The sequence below is a fragment of the Balaenoptera borealis genome (genome assembly GCF_965194805.1).
Source record: "Balaenoptera borealis genome assembly, chromosome: 13".
Taxonomy (NCBI): domain Eukaryota; kingdom Metazoa; phylum Chordata; class Mammalia; order Artiodactyla; family Balaenopteridae; genus Balaenoptera; species Balaenoptera borealis.
Window position 1 is genome coordinate 13390169 of NC_138870.1, and position 19674 is coordinate 13409842.

Sequence of the window (19674 nt, forward strand, 5' to 3'; positions counted from 1 at the left end):
TCATTTCTCCATAATCTCTCATAAACATTTACTTCCTTGTCCCTGTGGTTTCAACCAATCTATTTTTTTTATGTTCCACATCTTTCGAAAATTCTTTATTACCTCCCTCCCCTTCATTTTTAAAACTTTGCTGAAACCCTGGGGAAAAACACTTTCGGTGGGAACGGCAGTCTTTACTGAGCTGTAAAAAATCACTCCAAATGTGAGGATATTAAATAGCCTGGACTCGCAGGGACATCGGGTGGCAACTCAACACCTATTGGTGACCGGTGCCAGGTACGAGCACCCCTGCCAACAGCAGAGAATCTCTAACCAACAGGGTGTGAACTGCAGGCAAGGGCTGCTCTTGTGCCCTTCCCCCAGCAACTGCCATTATTTCTACATATTTATTTACAGGAGATGTAAGTGTATGAAACTAACAGTCCTGAGTCTGTGGCTTTTTAAAATTTGGTGACTTGTAGATGCTACGTGGAAATCGTTCACATCTAATTCCCTTATGCCCACCATTCCAAAAAAGCCCACTTCCTAAGTGAATTACATAGTTTGGATTATTTTCTTAAATGATTAAAAAATGAAAGAATTAATGAAACCCAAGTGATGGAGGCATAAAGCAAAAATCCAATTCCAAGGGTGATGACTGATCAGATCAACTTTGATCACAGTACAGTGCAAGGTAAACCTATTCTGAGAAAGTGTCACTTTAAGCATTCATACGGTGAAAAACTATACGTCTGTACAAAATGGGATATCAGTCTTTTTTTTTTTTTGAGAGTTATGTTTTATTCAGCAGGAATTTTTAGGACTTCAAGCCTGGGAGGCAGCATCTCAAGTAACCCTAAGAGAACTGCTCGGAGGAGGCAAGTGGGGAAGCCAGGTTATATAGAAGTTTTGTAACAAAGGGCAGGTAGTTGGGAACATCTAAAGATTATTGTAAATTAAAGAAAACCAGATTTTCCGAGTTAAGGAATTTAGCGCCTCTTTTCTAAGCACTATTCCCCATGACAGTTGAGCATATCAGAGCATAGGTTCTGATTCCAGAGTCCTGGGACCCCACTCTGGCTTCACGCGGCCGTGTGACAGTGGGCAAGGTACTTCTCTGTACCTAATTTTCCTCATATATAAAACGTGCCTACTTCACAAGGTTGTTGTAGGAATTAAATATACTGGTATTTGTGAAGTCCTTAAAGGACGTGGCGTATAGTCTGAGCATCTTTCTGTCGTACAGTACAGGGATCCAAAATGTTTTTGTGAGAAGTTTCTTTAAACTTCTGTAAAATTTTGATGTCATTGGATGTACGAGACAGGGATAAAAGTGTCAGCCACTTCTGAGCAGACGGAGGGTCACTGCTCCTGATACACAAACACAAAGGGAGGGGCAAGGCCAGGGCAGATGGCCTGGATATTTGATTCTGGGAGGCAGGTTTTAGTGGAGGAACTGCTCAGTCCTAGGATTTCTGTCTTTCTTTTCATCAAGTGAGAGATGCTGGCACTCAATAAATATTTGCAGGGTGAATGAATGAAAAGATAAATAAGACATAGAATCGCTTTTGATATGTTTGTAATCCAGTGGAGTTCTATGAGATTAGGGTGTTAGGATTACCGGAATCTATAGAAATATGGTGGTATCTTGATTGTCATTCTGAAATAAGCCGCAGGATTTTTCTTTAGATGTTTTAGATAAAAGTGTCTGGTAACGCTGTTGTAGAGATATAAAATAATTGGCATATATTTCTGAGAGTGATTTTTTTTCCATCTTATTCTATCTAGTCATTTTTTTCTGGGTGTGTTATAAATGCTTTGAGAATAGGAATCCTTTTAGAGTCATATTTATGCCAGATAACAGATAGCAGATTCTCAAGCTTGCTTATTAAAATTTTACAAGATTTTGGTGGTTTTGTTGGGCTGAGACCAAATATTTCAGAAGGTGTTAAAGAGTAGATTGTTTTTAATACCTTTTAAAAGTAGAGTTTTCAACCTAAACACACACACACACACACACACACACACACACACACACAGCTTCTATACACATTTCTACATACATCACTGCATTTAGAGCTGTATCCAGAAAATTTCAGCAGACAGTCAGATAGTGTTGAAACGTTTAAAAGGAAACAGCCCGAACAAGCAATCCCCACAAGCTTCTATTTACATAAAGTAGCCAAACAAACTCCTGAAACTTGTGAGCACTTAAAAAATTTCTTCCTTTTGCCAAAGTTGACAAAAATACAAGCTGAGGCTCTGTTCAAGAAAGGAGAAATAATTTTATGTTCTCAAAAAGTACTCTACCTATGATATGTATTAATAGTTTTGGTTCAGTTTTACACAGAAGCAACCTTTAAACAGAAAAGTCAACTTATGGCCCAAGCCGGGAATCTAAATTGAAGAAAAAAACAAGACTGAACAGTAAACAGGAAAAGGTAAGAGAGGTTAAATTCCCTAGGAAATCTCAGGTGGGGAGAATACTTAGAATTCACGTTAGTATTTGCAAGTTTTAGGTATCTTATTTTACGGGAGTTTGCCATTCCTAGCGACCATGCACACAAATAAAAACAAATTTGGCTAAGTGTTTCTAACATTTTATATATAAAATCTGGGCTTCTGCTCACATATAACAACTAGGGATACCCTTTGTAAATAGTGCTTCTTACTGTTTATCATGAGTTAAATATTAAAAACAGTTCATATAGCTCAAAGGGTATGCACTCCATCACTGGTTTAGGCATACACTCTTTAACACTGCTTAAGGCATTCAGTGAAAACCTCTAAAGGAAAGAACACAAAGAATTGGTATTTACAAACCAGACAGAAGCCTATATTATGTCAGGTAACCACATCACAAAAATCAGAAAAGAAAGAACTTAGGAAAGAAAAAGGTATTAAGTCTAAGTTAGAAAATTCACTTCAAAAATCCATGGGAAATGGAGTAGACCATACCTTGAATAACTCAAACTCCTTCTTTGGCATCAACAGCTAATGACAAATGATGAACATAAAATAAGTACATAATATATATGCACATCAGGCCAGCCCAAACATAAGCACAGCAAACAGAATTCCCACTGCCACCACTTTAAGTTATCAAGATCTATAAATTGTATACATCAATTCTTTATTTTAAATGTTTCCTTGATTCTCGAATTCTAGTAAGGCCAAAAGTCTCTCTGGATAAGTGCAGGACCTGCACTGGGCTTCAATGCCGTGAGGAGCCAGAAGTCCTTACAGAATGGTCACAGCAGCACATGACCACAGTTCGAGGTTTGGACAGTCTGTATTTTACTAAGCCTAGGCATGAAATTTCACTATTTCACTGCATATTCTATGCAGTTTCAGCTTCTGCTCAAATTTATGACATTATTATGGGGTCAGATGTGATCTTTTGCTCAAGATTCTGAAAATGAAAAGAATTTTCCTGGGGGCAAGAGAAAGTAGCTACCACAGGTTCAGAGGCTAAGCATGGGACAGGCCATCCATTCTGTCTCTGCTGGCAGGTCTGATTCTAGAGATCCTGTCACAGATTCCAAAGCACATGGCGGCGGCCCTGGTCTCTTGTGATTACCACATCTGAAGAAAGATAATGGCGCTGAAAATTGGGTGGAGGGTCTACCATGTGTAGGTCGTTTTTAAAAAAGGATTAGGATTCGGTAGTTGGAAAGTTGAAAGCAAACAGGCTATAATCAAAGTCTATAGAGAGGATGAGAGCAAAGGCTGGTGAAGATGAACCGGTAGACACTCCAGCCACTGTCTCAGCGCCATCCTCTATCAGGCCTCTTGGGTAGGAGGGCTCTGGGTAAGAGTAAAGAGGCAGAAATACTACTTCTCCAAATGTCAAAAATATTATAGGGTAGAAAAAAATAGCATTCAGAGGAACAGTCACTGAGATAAACATTTTGAGCAATTTCCTGAAGAAGTAAATCGGAAAAACATATGTATAATTCTTCCTTATGTCCCTAGCCACTGTCCCCCTGTTGCCTTAGGAAAAAGGTATAAATTATACAGTCAATTAAATCTCAAAATGACTAATACATAAAAAGTGTTTAAGTCCTGTTTAGGAAAGATGAATTTGAAAATTCGAAAAAGTTAAATTTTGCTCAAAAGTTGTAATTACCTGTATAGTATGCGTGTAAGGTGGGTCAGCACGCCCTAATCCAGACTCTGGAGGCCTCACGATATCCAAAATGTTGTTTGGCACAAATCCAGAATCTCCACTTGCATTTCGAACTTTCCACCATTGCTTCCTATCATCAAGGATCTGTCATCATGCAAGAAAATAAAGGCGGCATTTCTGTACCAAAACTGAACGATGAAGGAAGTTCAATTTTTATTCTTAGACCAAGAAAATGGTTTCACTTTTAATACGCTGACTCAGCATCAACATACTGTGGGTTAAGTGATTGTCAGGAATTACACTAAGAATTACAATTACTATATAGAACAGCTTTGGTACCACTCTACCCAAGGTCCACATTACCTCCCAAGAATGCTTAGCTATTTGCGGTATTTGAAGTACTTAAGATGAGTTACTTGGAAAAGGTCTATTGTCTCCATCCTTAGAATAGAGAGGAAAGGTATAAAAACATTTTTTTTACTATTGTAACTATGCCATATTATATATTAAAGAAGATGAAGTCTCAGTTATAACTGAAGAAAGAAATTTGAGAGTCATGGTAGATTATTCCCAAAACCATTAGCACTCACTGCTGGTTACATTTGTGCAAGGGTACTAAAATAGAAAGGAGGAAATGTTTTCTCTTATTAAAATATTATGGTGCATCTACATCTGAAGTGATAACCAGCCTTGATTCCAGAATGAATAAAGGCCAGAAGAAGGAAAAGGGCAAAGTAAGCCAAGAAATCCAACCCCACCCCCGCAAAGAAACAAAAAACAGATAAAGCAGCTACCCCGCCTATATAGATATAGGTATCTATAATATGCTGTGTATCCTTGGTAAAACAAAATAACACTGAAGAATAATTTCTTGACCTCAGCATTTCTTTGAGGAAGGTTTAGATATATACCAGAAAAGGAATACAATAAATCCACTTTATTAAGAGTATAAAAGAGGTAAAATTCTATTACCTCTAAAATATCATCCTTTTGAACTGAGAGCTCACTGTTGTTCCTTGCCACAAAGTCATACCTGGATTTGGCATATTTCTTGGGTTGTAGATCATAATTTCTACAAAAAGAAAGAAAAAAGATAATCACTCTGCTAGCTTTTCCTAAAGGCTGAAAGCAGAAGTAAAACACTAAGGCAAGCCAATGCCTACCAGAAACCATTTGGACAAGTTATTTAGATAGTAGTTAATTTTATTATATTTTATAGGATATGAGAATATGAGTACTTAATTTTATTATATTTTGGAGATTTTACCATTAAAATGAACAAACTATGGCTAGAGTAAAAATAAATAATGCAAAATTATAAAGCTAGTTAGTGCTAAGCCAAATCTAGAATGCAAATCTATGAATTCTTTGTCCATTAAATCTAATATCCAAAATACTGGATATTGCTTTGTTAACCACCATTTCTACCATGAAAGAACCAGGATAATGGTCAATGTTACCATTTTTCATAAAATTAAAGGAGACTAAAGATAATGTCCAAAGTGGTGATTTAAATTATATGTTGATTTCACTAATTCAAGCAATGTCTTCAATTCATTAACCAAATATATATGAAAAAATTATGACTAAGTGTCAATATTCAGGAAAGCTTTGTCCAGTTATCCAAAATGCAAAGGAACGTATAGATTAAGTACAAGAGCAATAACACTTCTTAGTTAATTTGTTAATTAATTAATTCACTATAAACTTATTTTAAGAGTAAGAATAGGTGTATTTTTTTAAAAAGAAAACTTTATTTAAAAACAAAATACTTCTTTTAATCATTAAATGACCATTAATAGATTTAACAACATAATTTTAAAATACTTTTATATAATATAATAAAACCTGGTATATCAACAATGTAATAATATTATCTTCATTTCAATAATGAAATAATAACTTTAATTATTTTTTAACTAATTTTACTCCCTAATCTTCTCCTCCATTTACATTCCCACATTTCCTCTGTAAGAGAAAAAGCAGGAAGGCGCTAATGATGTTTGGTCATCCTTCCTCTGTCAAGTGGCCATTCTGCTTGCTGCCCACCAAGATCTTCTGGAATACTGAGTCACAGCAGGGCCTGCAGGACAGTTGTGGGCACAGTATATCTTGTCATCATAGGTAATCTGCTACCTCTTGGATAGTAACTCCAGGAGAAGAGAAACAGGAACAAAGGAAAATCATAGCCTGTAAACCATATTGGCAATTTTGGGTATATTAAAAAACTAAGAAAATGTGGAAAAAGTGAAATTATGGCCAAATAATTATTATATATTATGAATAATAATAAATTTTAAACTGTGTTCCATGGATTTCCTACCCCTATCTCTAGTTTTATATGATCACGTTCCATTAAAATTTCATTTGAGGGGGATAAACGTGTTTCAATCACTCCAAAGGTTAGCAAAACAGTAGTAACTTCAGTTTTCTATCTTTCTCTCCTCCCTCATGTTCTTCTGTCCAAATCACTGCTGATAACAGAGAGTTGAATGTACTGTTTAGCAAAGGGAAGAATAACTCTCTGCCACTGTGTATATGAATTAATGGGTTGGTTAAAAGAAAAGCTGACTGTAGTTCTCATTGAAGTCTTTGCTGTCTTGCATGTCTCAGAAGTGACTACCCAGCCATGCACTTACAAAGTGCTTTAGAATTTACAAATATTTACGGTTTATAGTTTCTTGCCCTCTATAGATTAAATGTGGGTATGACACTGACCATAGTTATCAATCTGAAAATCACACTTTGTAATTTTTCAGATGTACCAAAGTTTCTTAAGAGATCTAGAATGTATCACAATGCATGATCTCCATTTCTGATTTGGAGTTACAGATACCCACCCGATACAGAGTAGACACGGAGATGGCAATAATCTGAAACTTCTCTAAAACATGAATTGCTTTTGAATAGCAGTAAACTATAATCCATCGAAGGTGAGGGCGCTAAATTCAATAGGTGGTTTCCCTAAATGACACTGTAATTCCACTGAAGAGTGAATATACTTCATATGGTATTTACTGCATTCCTGGCATGTAATCGAGTTTAAGATGAATAATAATTATTGTAAAAACAAATTCCAAACCTCTGTATTACATATCAGACCAGAACTTTCAGACAGTTTTTGCACTAATTATGACAAATTTTCTTAGCAACCTCAATGATCCAGGTGTCTATTAAAACTATCCAGCTCCTATTATAATAGCCTAGGGGAGAAATTGGACCCATAAAGGCAACTGAGATATACAATTTACTCCTTTTAAAAAAATTATTACTCTGGCTAAATATTGACAGTCTTAAGATCTATATACTTGAATATCCCTTCATGGAATTTCCTTCACTAATCTGAAATAATTTCTAGAATACTGACAGCTAAGACAGAAAAAAAGGAAAAAGAAAGTATTAGGATGAGGAACAAGTTTCTCAAGAAGAATTTCCATGAAATAAGCTTTAAACTTCAAAACTGATTTTCACCTGTATCTCCTAAAAATTGAATCTACAATTCAAACTTCTTTCATATGTTGGCATTTTCAAAATGTATTATTCATTGCCGACTTTTCTTTGTACTGAATTTAATACGTTACTGGTGCCCTTAGAATAATAACTGTATAATTTCCACATCATTTTACTTAAGTATTACCTCTGTTATCACTCCTGACAAAAAACCAAAATTTTAAATCCCACCTTCTTTAGATTCTATTAAGAAAAGAATATACTGAAGAGAAATTAAGGGCATGTAACACTCATAGTAAGACAGGCTTTGAGGTAGGAAAGTACCTCAAAGTGGGATAGGACAAGCTCTCTACCCCACTTCATCTGAATGATCATTCTCCCATATCCTTGTTATCAATATTTCACCTTTTTTCTTTCTCTTATGTGTATGGCTTGGCCTCTACGTAAACCTCACATGCAGTTTACACTGCAAACAAGATTGAAAAAGTGACCCTATTTCAATTCAATTTATTTCTTCCCCATCTCAATTCTCCATTTTTGCCTATATTGAATTTTTGGAGAGAGAAAAATATGGGAAAATAAATGAAATATAAAACTGGAAAGTGAATATAAAAACTGAAATGGTAAAAATGGCAAATAAGGCATTGATTCTGTCTAAATATTCAGTTTATACTTAGTTTAAATACTTCTATCTAAAGGAAGGTTTGTTTGTTTTTATTGGGGGAGATAAAGATGGAAATTATTTCCTTTAAAAGTTACAGAGCTGGAAAGATCCTTAGAGACCATCTGGTACAAACTAGAGAGTTTCAAAACAATTCTTCTTCTTAATTCACAGATTCTGACAGAGGCATCTTTTAAAAAATGGAAAGTCATCCAATGGCATTTGCACTAAGTTAGAATTATAGACTGGAGACTTTGCTCATCAAAGCCAGCTCTATAAAGGAACAACTGAAACTTTAACAAACAATTAATAGATGGAAAGCTCAAAGAAGTAGTGAACAGTGCAGACACTAGCACCTCTATTTGCACTAAACCAGAGATAATCATCCACAGCTCTCCAAATGATGCCCATGAAATGTTACCTATCTACATGGCGATGAGGAGTTGGCTTAAAAGCAACAGCGGCTTCCCCTTGGTCCACCTGGGGCCCTCTTCCATAAATGTTATTGAATACTGTGTACCCATCAGCTGGAGGATATTCTGATACACTGGAGTGCTGAAAGACAAGAGGAGGAAAGATTAAAGAATCACCAATACTATTTGAATGAGCACTGACGTCAGTTAACAAGAACCCTCCACTACATTGTGGTCAGTTTCATTTTCAAGTGATTGACCATTATATGTTAATAAATTATGAAATGAGGGCTTTTGTCAAAGACCTATTTATAATAAGAAAAGTAATTAGTGCAAAGACTAAATCTTAATTCAGGAAATAACCAATGCTTTTATTGTATAAAAGCAATAAATTCTTTCCTCTGGTATTTCAGTAATAGGTGATTTTGGCATTAGGCAGACTTTAACAGCTTGTATAAAATAAAACTGGTTTAAAAACAGCAACAATAAAACCCTTAACTTTGGCTTTCTATGTTTAAGAAACAGACCTTTACCACCCTAGCAAAGTAAATACTATCACATGAAAATCATCTGAACTCTATGCGTTAAAATTATACCACCCTCTCTCATTATTCTCATTTTTTAAATGTACACGGACACTATTTTTAATTTTTTTTAAATGGCAGCACTATTATCAGATTTACTGTTAAGGAAAACACAGAAACGCAAAAACACATTGATCTTGACAGTCCAGGATAAGGAAAAAGAAAGTACTTTGTCCAGGATAAGACAAAGCTGGAGTCACTTCTTTTTTCAGTTAACACAACGCAGACATGAGCCTAATGGGCTACCGGGAGGGATGAACCGAAATCTATGGGTCCCATTAAGCAGCATGGCTTTAAAGCTATGGGGCAAAAACAAAGAAACAAACCAGAAAAGTTCATCTACGAATTCTGTATTGTTTCCTTATGTAAAATGAAGTATGGTGGATGCACAACAGATCCTAAAGCGTTGGAATTCCTTGGCTATTTCAATTGTTTATGGATTCACTGGGACAAAATATTTGAAATTGGGAATGTTTTAGAAAAGTTCTGAATGCACATTTACTGTAGTTGATTCAAATGACAAAGTTGGCAGGAGTAGGGCTGAGTTCATCCACAGGCAGTGTAGGTGAGGTGTCTCCAATGGACTGCTATTGATGTCAAAGTGCCCACATTATATTACTCCTGTGGAATGTATATCAGGAGACTGCACTTAACATACAAATACAGATAAACAACTTTTACCATTTAAATACCTTAGCTTAAACCAGCAACAAAGTGAAAAGGCAATCTATAGCATGGGAGAAATCATATACCTGATCATATATCTGATAAGAGGTTAATATCCAAAATATATAAAGAACACATACAACTCAATAGCAAAAAGCAAATAATCCAGTTAAGAAATGGGCAGAGGAAGTAAAAAGACATTTTTCCAAAGACATACAAATGGTCAACAGGTATATGTCAGGGTGCTTAGCATCACTAATCATCAGGGAAATGCAAATCAAAACCACACTGAGATATCACCTCATACCTGATAATAGCTATTGTCAAAAAGACAAGAGAGAACAAGCATTGACAAGGATGTGGAGAAAAGGGAACCCCTGTGCCCTGTTGGTGCGAATGTAAATTGGTGAAGCCACTATGAAAACAGTATGGAAGTTTCTCGAAAAATTAAAAATAGAGAACTACCATATGATTCAGCAGTCCCACTACTGGGTATAATACTGAAGAAAATGAAACTAGGATCTCAAAGAGAATTCTGAACCCCAAGGTTCACTACAGCATTACTCACAATAGCCAAGATATGGAAACAACCTAAGTGTCCATCACAGATGAGTGGATAAGTAAAATGTGGTATGTATGTATATGCAATGGAATATTATTCAGCCATGAGAAGGAAGAAAATCCTGCCATTTGTGACAACATGGATACATCTTGAGGACATTATACTAAGTGAAATAAGAAAGACAGAGAAAGACAAACACCACATGATATCACTTATATGTGGAATGTAAAAAAAAGAGTCAAGCTCATAGAAACAGAGAGTAGAAAAGTGGTTGCCAGAGCTGGGGGTGGGGGACAGAGGGAGAGGTTGGTAAAAGCGTACAAACTTTCAGCTATAAATGAATAAGGTCTAAGGATCTAATAAAAATGTGGTGACTATAGTTGATGACACTGTATTATATAATTAAAATTTTCGAAGAGAGTGGAACTTAAATGTTCTCAACAACAACAGATAAACATGTGAGGAGATGGATGTGTTGTTTAGCTAGATGGGGGGGGGAGTCCTCTCACAGTGTATACATACATCAAATAATTACGATACACACTTTAAATATCTTACATTTTTATTTGTCAATTACACCTCCATAAAGCTGGAATTAAAAAATAAAATAAAGAACAAATAGCTTAATTAATTCAGTTCATCACTTCCCTAGGAGAGACCAGAGGCACTACATGATCAGGCCATTTTTTTTTGTTGTTGTTAAATGCTGTTATAAAAGGGAGGAGTTGAGGAAACAGAATCACCCACACCTTCCGCCTGGCTCTGAACATTAACAGTGAGGTCGGACAGTATGAAGTCACCGGGTCCTGAGAGTGACTGGGAATATCAGAAGGGAGGAGAGAAATGATGACAAGTGACTCACTGATGACTACACAACACTGCTCAGGGCGGCTGCTGCTTCAGAGGAAGGAAAGAAGCTGAGTGCTGCCACCCATATTTGTCATGCCTTGTCACCTATGCCACCAGATCCTGAATCACCCAGGTCTTGTTCTGAATGCATTTATTACAGGTGCAATAAAGTATAATAAAATCTCTCTTCTGGGGATGATTGCATGTTACACATTTTTAAGTCACCATTACTTTGGTCTCTTTTCCAACAAAATCTTAAGGTATAAAATCCCATAGAACTGCTAGCAGGTCCTTTTCAATTCATTTTTTTTCAAACCTCTGAATAAGTGCTTAAGCCATAAAATGGACAATAGTTTACAACAGGAAAATGATAACTCATTACGAGGAAGAATTCTCAATAATTCTTCTTTTAAAGTTACTTATTCTCTGAGAGTAGACAAACTTTTACACTGGAAGCCAGAACACATTACTCTCTCTTTAAATAAACAAATTGAAAAAGAACTCACAAAAGTGCATTTCTGAGGCATACATTATAAAGTGGATATATTTTCTTATTTAAGATATGAGGACTGTAAACTAGAAATTTCTATGATTTGAAAATACTCAGCTGTAACTATAGCAACAGCAAGTGTATCATAATTTCATGTTTGATTACATTTTTTTCCTCTAGAAAAGCTGCCCTTTACGAGGAAGGAAAATTCATTGTGATGAGGTCTGAACTATAAAATACAGCTAGGGACATATGTCTGCTAACCTGCACCCAGAACTGTGAGGTCACCTTCTTAATCACTCAGTTACAGGGAAGGGCAGTTACAGAATCCACTTGTACCATTATATGCAGCCAGAGGAAAAAACAATTCCAGTAGAAAAAGATTACTTTCAGAGAAGTATATTTGCTTTATTTTTAAAGTTTCAGAATTTAACCAATCTTCTATAACACTATGGCTATTGTCAAAAGAAACGATTTTAAGAAATTTAATTTATATAAATGTTTCTCCCTAAAAGTGAGGATATACTCCAGTTGCCTAATTCATTCCTTGATATATTTGCCACATTGTAAATATCCACAGGGATCGGAGAAGATTAATCTAAGGAATTAAATAAAGGAAATGAACAGGACTTCAAGGAGGACCTAGTCATGAATTTTCTGTTGCTTCTTCAAACTAGACCTCATTCATCTGACTCCTTGGGCTCTGACCATCCTGCTCAGTGTGGTTCAGCTTTAGGTAGTGTTCAATTTTCTTTTCTGTCAGAACAAGAATTGCCATAGAAAAATCATTTTTAAGGAATGTGAAGAGATCATCATACCCAGTTTCAATCCCTCGATTTGCTCCCCCAATAAATCACCATCTAAAGCTTACTAAAGATCATAAAAGATACAATATATTTTATGATCTCCGCAGGATGTAATAGTGTTATAAATCATCATTTGGACCTGGGACTGGAGTCCAGGAGAAGCTTTGGCCTTCTAGCCAGGCTGATAGGACTTCGGGAGGTTTAGAACGAGGCCAAAAAATAAAAGAAAGAAAGAAAGAAATGGGACATTCGGGAAAGAGCTGCTTGGGAGGGGCTTAAAGGTCCTGGGTCCAAGGAACTGTCTTGAGGGTCTGATGATAGGAGAGGAAAATAGAAAGAATAGGCCAAGCAGCAGTGGGGCAATTCCCTGATAAGCAGAGAAAGCACACAGTCCAAAGGACGGGATCACCAGGGCTCAAGAGCACTGATACGACGGGCAAGGAGGAGAGCTGGCAGGTTGTGAGGTGTGTTACGGGCTGGGTTTGGGCTTCACAGGGAAACAGAGCAACTGTCACCATGACAAAGAGGTGAGAGGTACCTAGAGCAGCAGGACATCTAGTCACTGATTTGAGAACAGTCTTCAGATCAGTAAAGGGAGAACTCACAATCAGAATTACAAGAGAACGCACAGACTATTGCACTTCCCACAACAGATGATACTGAAAGACTACCTCTGTGGATAATCTTTTTGTTTCTTGCTTGCGATGCTGTTCTGCTGCGTTTGCCACAGACTCGGTCAGTTGATAGAGATCCGGCTCCACTGATGTTCCCATGAAGTTCAGCATCGGGGGCTCCCAACCACTGCGGAAGCGCGGGACATAGGGTGGGATAAACTGTTCTTTTGGCCACTCTGCTCTGCAGAAGGACATTAAGACATACAAACAGCAAAATTAAGAAACACCTCCACGCTCCAAATGATATTCAGTAAGGCTAGCCATGAAAAAACAAAAACAAATAACAACAAAAACAATTCCCACCTAGTCTGCCCTCTTTCTATCCAAACAGAGAAAGTAAACATTTTATGCTAGTATTTGATGCTGATAAAATGAAAGGAAGGCTGAATTCTAGTTTATGATCTGCTTTCACTACATTGCCTCAATTCTCCATTAATTCAACCTTTTAACATAAATATACACCTTCGACAATTTGAGAAAGGAATGTGAAGCTAGAAAGCTGGTAAGTACTCAGGACATAAGCTTCTCAAAGCATCAAGTAGTTTCTGATCCTCATCTTTCCCTTCACTCCCCTCCCGTTATCATGAAGCTTCCTGATACGAGATGTATTCTTCAAAAGACAAACAGCAGACAATATTCTTAAGGCTCATGATCTTTTAAGTTATGAAGTCTCCTAAAATGAAGCACATTACTGATTTTATAAATTAAATGGATCAGCTAGGTTTTCATCAGTAAAATCAGGTTAGTACTAATCTGTAATATAATCATGACCCATTCATCACTTAGTAACTCTGAGACTTATTCCTATAAGCTCCTAATCACTCAGGAACCACAAAAAAATGACTGGGAGAGACATTATTAAATTCTGCTAAAATATGTTGTTTTATCTTTCACACATGATTTAATTCTTCAGGTTATACTTCTAGTGTGATGAAATGATTCAGGTTATTATGTTCCTTTATGATTCTTTTTTATCTTTATGAGTTTTTAAGTCGGTATATTCATTTCCTAATACTCTAAATGATTAGGATCTGAAATGACCATTTTCTCATGTCAAGGGCTAACAATATGAATTCCTTTTGATGTAGCTTTCCTAATAGTCATTAATTTTCTCATTTTGAGGTAGGACCCAAGACAAAGAAATTAAAAATCCTGAACTATTTTAGTACTATGAGATCTGATAAATTTAATAAGGTTTATGGAAAAAAATGAAAAGATCCCTACCTAGGCTTACCATAAAATCATAACCTACATAAATCTAATAGATTTAAGAAATCTATTTAACCAGTTTTTACATAGTATGATATATAAATATGATACAATATGCTACATTAATATATAAATAATATGCAAAAATAAATTTAGATAACATTTTCAATTAAAAAAGCAACAACTGCAGTGCTCTTAAAGAATCTTCTGCTTGGTAAACCACTCCATGTGTAAACCATATTCCAACACAAGCAGTTGCCGAAGTCCAAAATATAAGTGGGAATGGTTTATATATATTTCAATAGAAGAACAGCAGAAAAAAAATATGAATTGGTCCGTTACTTTCAGGCTAGCCTAAAAGCATTACGAAGACAAACTTCCAAGTGACCATACTGAATGATTTACTCTAAGTAGTGAGAGAAATAAAAAGATTCAAATAAATGAGGAAAGCAGAAATTATTTAATCACATATAATGAAATGAGAAATATTTTTATAACTTGCTTGGCTCAGCAAACTTGAATCCTGCAACTGTTAGTGATTTCTTTTCCACAGTCACCTTACTGACGAGAGACAATTCTTAAAATTATCCCCTCCTCTTTTCCATTCCCACCACCATGGCTCTAGTCCCAGGGAATGCTGATTGATAAGGAACCTCTACTATTGCATTATCGTCCCAAGGGGCCTCATGCCTCTAGTAACTTTTGTCCATGTCCTTATTAGACTCAATGACCAGACTGATCTTTCGAAGGTCCGGTTGTGTCACACTCCTATTCACAAAGCTATTGGTTCTCCGCAGCCTACAGAACCATACTCCAGCTCCTTAGCATGGCACTGGGAGCCTGAACCCAGCCCTGCTCATCTCTGTACACCTCATTCATCACTATTCCTCTGCCCCCCATTCTCCACAATCCCCCGCTACCCAAAGTCTATACTCCGGCTAAACCCACACTCACGCTCCATTCTCTTGACTTTTTGCTTCATGGCTTCACTTACGCTGCTCTCGCTACTGAGCATGCCCTTTCCCTGCTACGTATTTGTGGAAATCCTACTCGTCCTGCTGAAAGGCAGCTGAGCAAAATAATTACGAACATCTACTTCAGGGCCAGGTTGCCTGGATTCAAATCCCAGGTCTGTCGCTTACGAGTTGTGTGGCTTTGGGCAAATTACTTAACCTCTCTTTGCCTCAGTTCCCTCACCTGTGAAATAGCATAAAAATGGAACTTACGTAAGGTGCATGGAAGAGTTCCTAGCAAACACTATATGCTCACCCTTGTTTATACACATACACCTACTAGTGTTATTATCTGTTGATTTTAAATGCCAGCTCTTCTTTGAAAGCTAACCACCCTCCTCTCTAAACCCTCTTCCTGACGGCTCCATCTTGCCAAGTGACAGCAGTTTATTTATGAGTCACCCCTGGTACTCATCGTATCTTACACTGCACACTTCTATGTTCTCCACTAGACCTCCAGCTTTTTAAGGGTTTAGCCTTTTTCATCTACAACACCTACTCCTTCATACATAGAAGGTTAAATGAATCTCTCACTAGATTCATGTACTAAACAAAGAACAATACTTAAAGTATTACAGGTATTCAATGCTAGACTCATATATATGTTTACCTGGCTTTCATCCACGAGTCGCCCAATGACACCCACAGCTGCCTCTCATCGACATTGACAGTGTAACTCAAGAAATCGATTGTGTCCTTAGTCAGTAGGGGGCTGAGTACTGAACTGGCTAGTTCAGGACCTCCTGTTGCCTGCACAACCTAAAATGGCAACAAATCATTTTTTAGCAAGAAGATGATGATTATCTGTACATTTTCAAAATGTGTAGATAAAAAAACCCATGATAAAAACAAGCAGTTTTTATATACTCAAATTAAATCTTCATCCAGATCAATCTTTCCAGCCCAATGGTGCCTAATAATCTAAAATGAAAAGTTAATAGTTTAACAACTTTCACAGGATCTATCTATTGGCTTCATATGACTGTACTTTCCCTGGAAAGTACTAATGGCTATCCAGAGAATTCTAAGTCAGGTGGTTTAACGATCGCTGCCTTAAAAAAAAATATATGTATTTCTACTGGAAAATCTATTATATCAAACTTGAAAAATACGGTTCCAGAAACGAGTACTTTAGGGAGAAACAAGGCTCGAGTTAAGTCTATGGCTGTGCCTATAAAGACATACAAAAATAAAGGGATCCAGAGAGAAAGGTGAGGGAAAGATGAGAACTGGTCCTCTGAATCTATGGTATTTCTTCCCAGAATTTAATTCTAGGAAATCGCCCTGATTTAAAAGAGATAACTTAATGATTAGCAAAAACAAATAAACAGGTGCAACTCTCTGATAAGCAAAATGATGGTAAGTAGATGTCTGAAAGCTGCTCCAATTTTATTACTCAGGGGCTATTTCCTGGTTAAGGAATGGTAATCTCCTAGAGCAGAAACCAGAGCCCTTTTATAAAAATCTCACCTTCCCAGAGATACGGCACAAGAATAAAGGGATTTTTTTTTCTGAATGGCTCCAGGCCAAGAGTCAATTCCTCTCCAGCCATCCAGGTGTGCTGAGCCCGTGATTCTGTTTTATGCGTCTGTGCCTTCGCATATGCTGCTTCCCAGCCCCCAGAAGGCCCTTCCTCATCATTTTAAATAGAGCTCTCCTCGGGTACCACCTCTTCTGAGAAGCCCTTCTTAACCCCACAGTGTAACTCTGAGGCACCCTGGGCTCCTCAAGCATGCATGTCAGCTACACATGCCATTGTAACTTGGGCCTTATTTTTCAGTTCTCCTCCCTTGAGAACTTGGACCAAAACTTATCTGACTTTGAACTGCAGAAGACACAGCGTTAGGGGAATGAATGAGAATAAGTGAAAGAAAAGATGAAGGATAAAGGAGGTGGGTAGACCCTTATTTGAGAACAAAACCTACCCTGAAAGCCTGGCATAGTGATTTTTTTTTTTTTTTTTTTAATGTCCAAGCCCTATAAGCTCTAATAAATAGGCAGGAATAACTGACAGGGATAGTAAGGAAGTAAAGAAATATTAAAGATCTTCGGTTTACCAGTGGGAATAGGGAATGGAACAAAGGAAAGTAAATAAAAAGCTATGGGCCATAGTTCCCTCTGAAGAATGTAAGTAGGCACATATGCCTGCGTGTGTGCTGTGGGTACGCTTGCGTGGAGATGCTGAGGATACAGGCAGGGACTCAACAAGGTTTAAAGCCACTAAATTTTGTCTGACTGGTAGCAGGCCCTGAATTAATGTTCCTTTCCATCTCTCTTGTCCAAGTGAAATGTCTGGGACTCCGCAGACAGAACATTAAAAGAAGCAACAGAAGTACTATGTTTGGGAGACCATTAATAAGGAGTCATTTTTGAGAAAAGAAAATATAAAATAAAGCAATGTTTTCAGATACATAGCCTGATCACAAAGACTAATTTTTGTGTGTTAGGGAAACCAGTCCCACTATTTTATAGTTCTGCTCTGTGTAATGTCTAGATATCTGCTTATGATCTGTGAAAGACTTGTGAAAGGAATGAGAAGAGGTGGCAAAAACTGCTTTATAAACAATACTTCCTAACACTCAAACTAAGTATCAAATGTGTTGAAGAATAAAGAATAAAAATTTTGTTAATGAGCTAGCATCACTTTCTTTGCATATGGATGGCCTTGATCTAATTTTTAAAAGAGCTTAAAAAGCAACAATTCTTCAACAATAACTAAACAAGTAGAAATCGGATACTCTATTTATAGCAACAGCATACGGAAGCATTCATAAATTATTGATGTAGGCTCGGACTTTCACCTTCCAATTGCTTATCACCCAGTTCTGACATTCATGCTGATAAGGTTACGTACTTTCCTATGTTTGTAAGCAATATTCATTTCATATTCTACTTCAGGTCTTGTCTAGTTACCCTTGGGGAAAGAAGGATGAGATTTATCCCTTTTTGTTACTTGGATCCTTTGTCTCATTTTTTTCTGATAATCAAGCAAAATCTATGAGAAATGCTTGAATTTGCTCCATTTTTTATAAAGATTAAAGAACTCAATGACCATGGTCTTCATATGCTCTAAATCAAATTAGTGAAATTTATCTGCTTCACAGTTACCATTCTTACCCTTTAACAAAAATCATGGAAATAATCACACTACTAACAATTATCATTACTGCTATTATTATTCTACAAAGCAATTGTTTGCTCTTTTGACAGGATGAACCATTCAAAACCAGTCTACACATCCCTGTCTTGGCCCATCAAATAGGAAACTCTGTCCTCCGAGAAGTATTTAAAAGAAAGAGATTCTGCCTTCTTTCCATTCCTCTCTCACTTGCCCTCTCCACAAAAGGAGGAAAGACCTATCAAATTTGTGGTCTTGTGGAACTGTAGAAAAGGGTGATTTGTAGCCCAGTCTCTTTTGGAATCTGTCTGTGTGTAAGGCCAACAGCTGTTCCATCTGCTTTCTGTTGCCGTGCTTTTCCCAAATCCCAGCACTTTTCTTTCTGCACTCAAATGTTATTTCAGCTAATTATCCCAGCTGTCCTGTGGACAAGATGGTGGTATATGTTAGCTTGGAAAAACCACTATTAGACCGTTTGCAAATATAAGAAATAGAAAATGGGAAGGTAAGTATATTACTGTACCTATTTCATTAAACATATAAGAAAAGAGCATACCTGGGTACTGAAAATCTAGAAAATGAAAATGTGTATCTTGGATCCCGGCCTATGAGACAAGTGGTATAACCTTTTGCTGGACAAACTCATGGAAACATCCAGCTCCTTCACGAAAGGAATTGTTCCCAATGCACCATTTTGTTATCCTCAAAAATTATACCTTATGTAAAAAAACACATGTGCAAGAAGGGAGTTTTCCGGGAGAAAATCTGTATTATGTACACATCACTAGACCTGGCACATATGGGCCTCCCAAAGACTGACAATTGTCCCCCTAGTATCCATTCTCTTCTTCTCCCTTCTAGAAAGAGAAGCCCCTACATTTTAGATGGACACATAGCCACTCTGGTGGAGACTACATGCCTTTGGTGTTAGGGATGGCCATATGAGGAAGTTCCCGCCAATTGGATAATAGCAGAAATTGTCTAAGTTTGGAGTCACCTCCTTAAAGACAATTCTTTGCCTTTGTACTATTGTTACAGGACATGGAGGTAAGTCAGCTTCCACCATAGAAA

General features: G+C 36.9%; 1 protein-coding gene across 13 annotated transcripts in view; it reads right to left on the bottom strand.

Annotated features, from left to right (window-relative positions):
• Window positions 1-19674, bottom strand: part of EPS8 (EGFR pathway substrate 8, signaling adaptor) — a 202136-nt gene that overhangs the window by 27955 nt on the left and 154507 nt on the right. For 10 of the 13 annotated variants that reach the window (XM_082351936.1, XM_082351942.1, XM_082351935.1 and 7 more), the window contains 6 exons: window positions 16096-16244; window positions 13261-13444; window positions 8641-8774; window positions 5081-5180; window positions 4109-4252; window positions 2938-2973 (listed from right to left, as the gene is read on the bottom strand). In XM_082351936.1, the coding sequence (XP_082208062.1) occupies window positions 2938-2973; window positions 4109-4252; window positions 5081-5180; window positions 8641-8774; window positions 13261-13444; window positions 16096-16244 (747 nt within the window). The remainder of the gene's footprint in view (window positions 1-2937; window positions 2974-4108; window positions 4253-5080; window positions 5181-8640; window positions 8775-13260; window positions 13445-16095; window positions 16245-19674) is intronic. The other 3 variants (XM_082351946.1, XM_082351938.1, XM_082351937.1) reach the window with 1 other exon arrangement.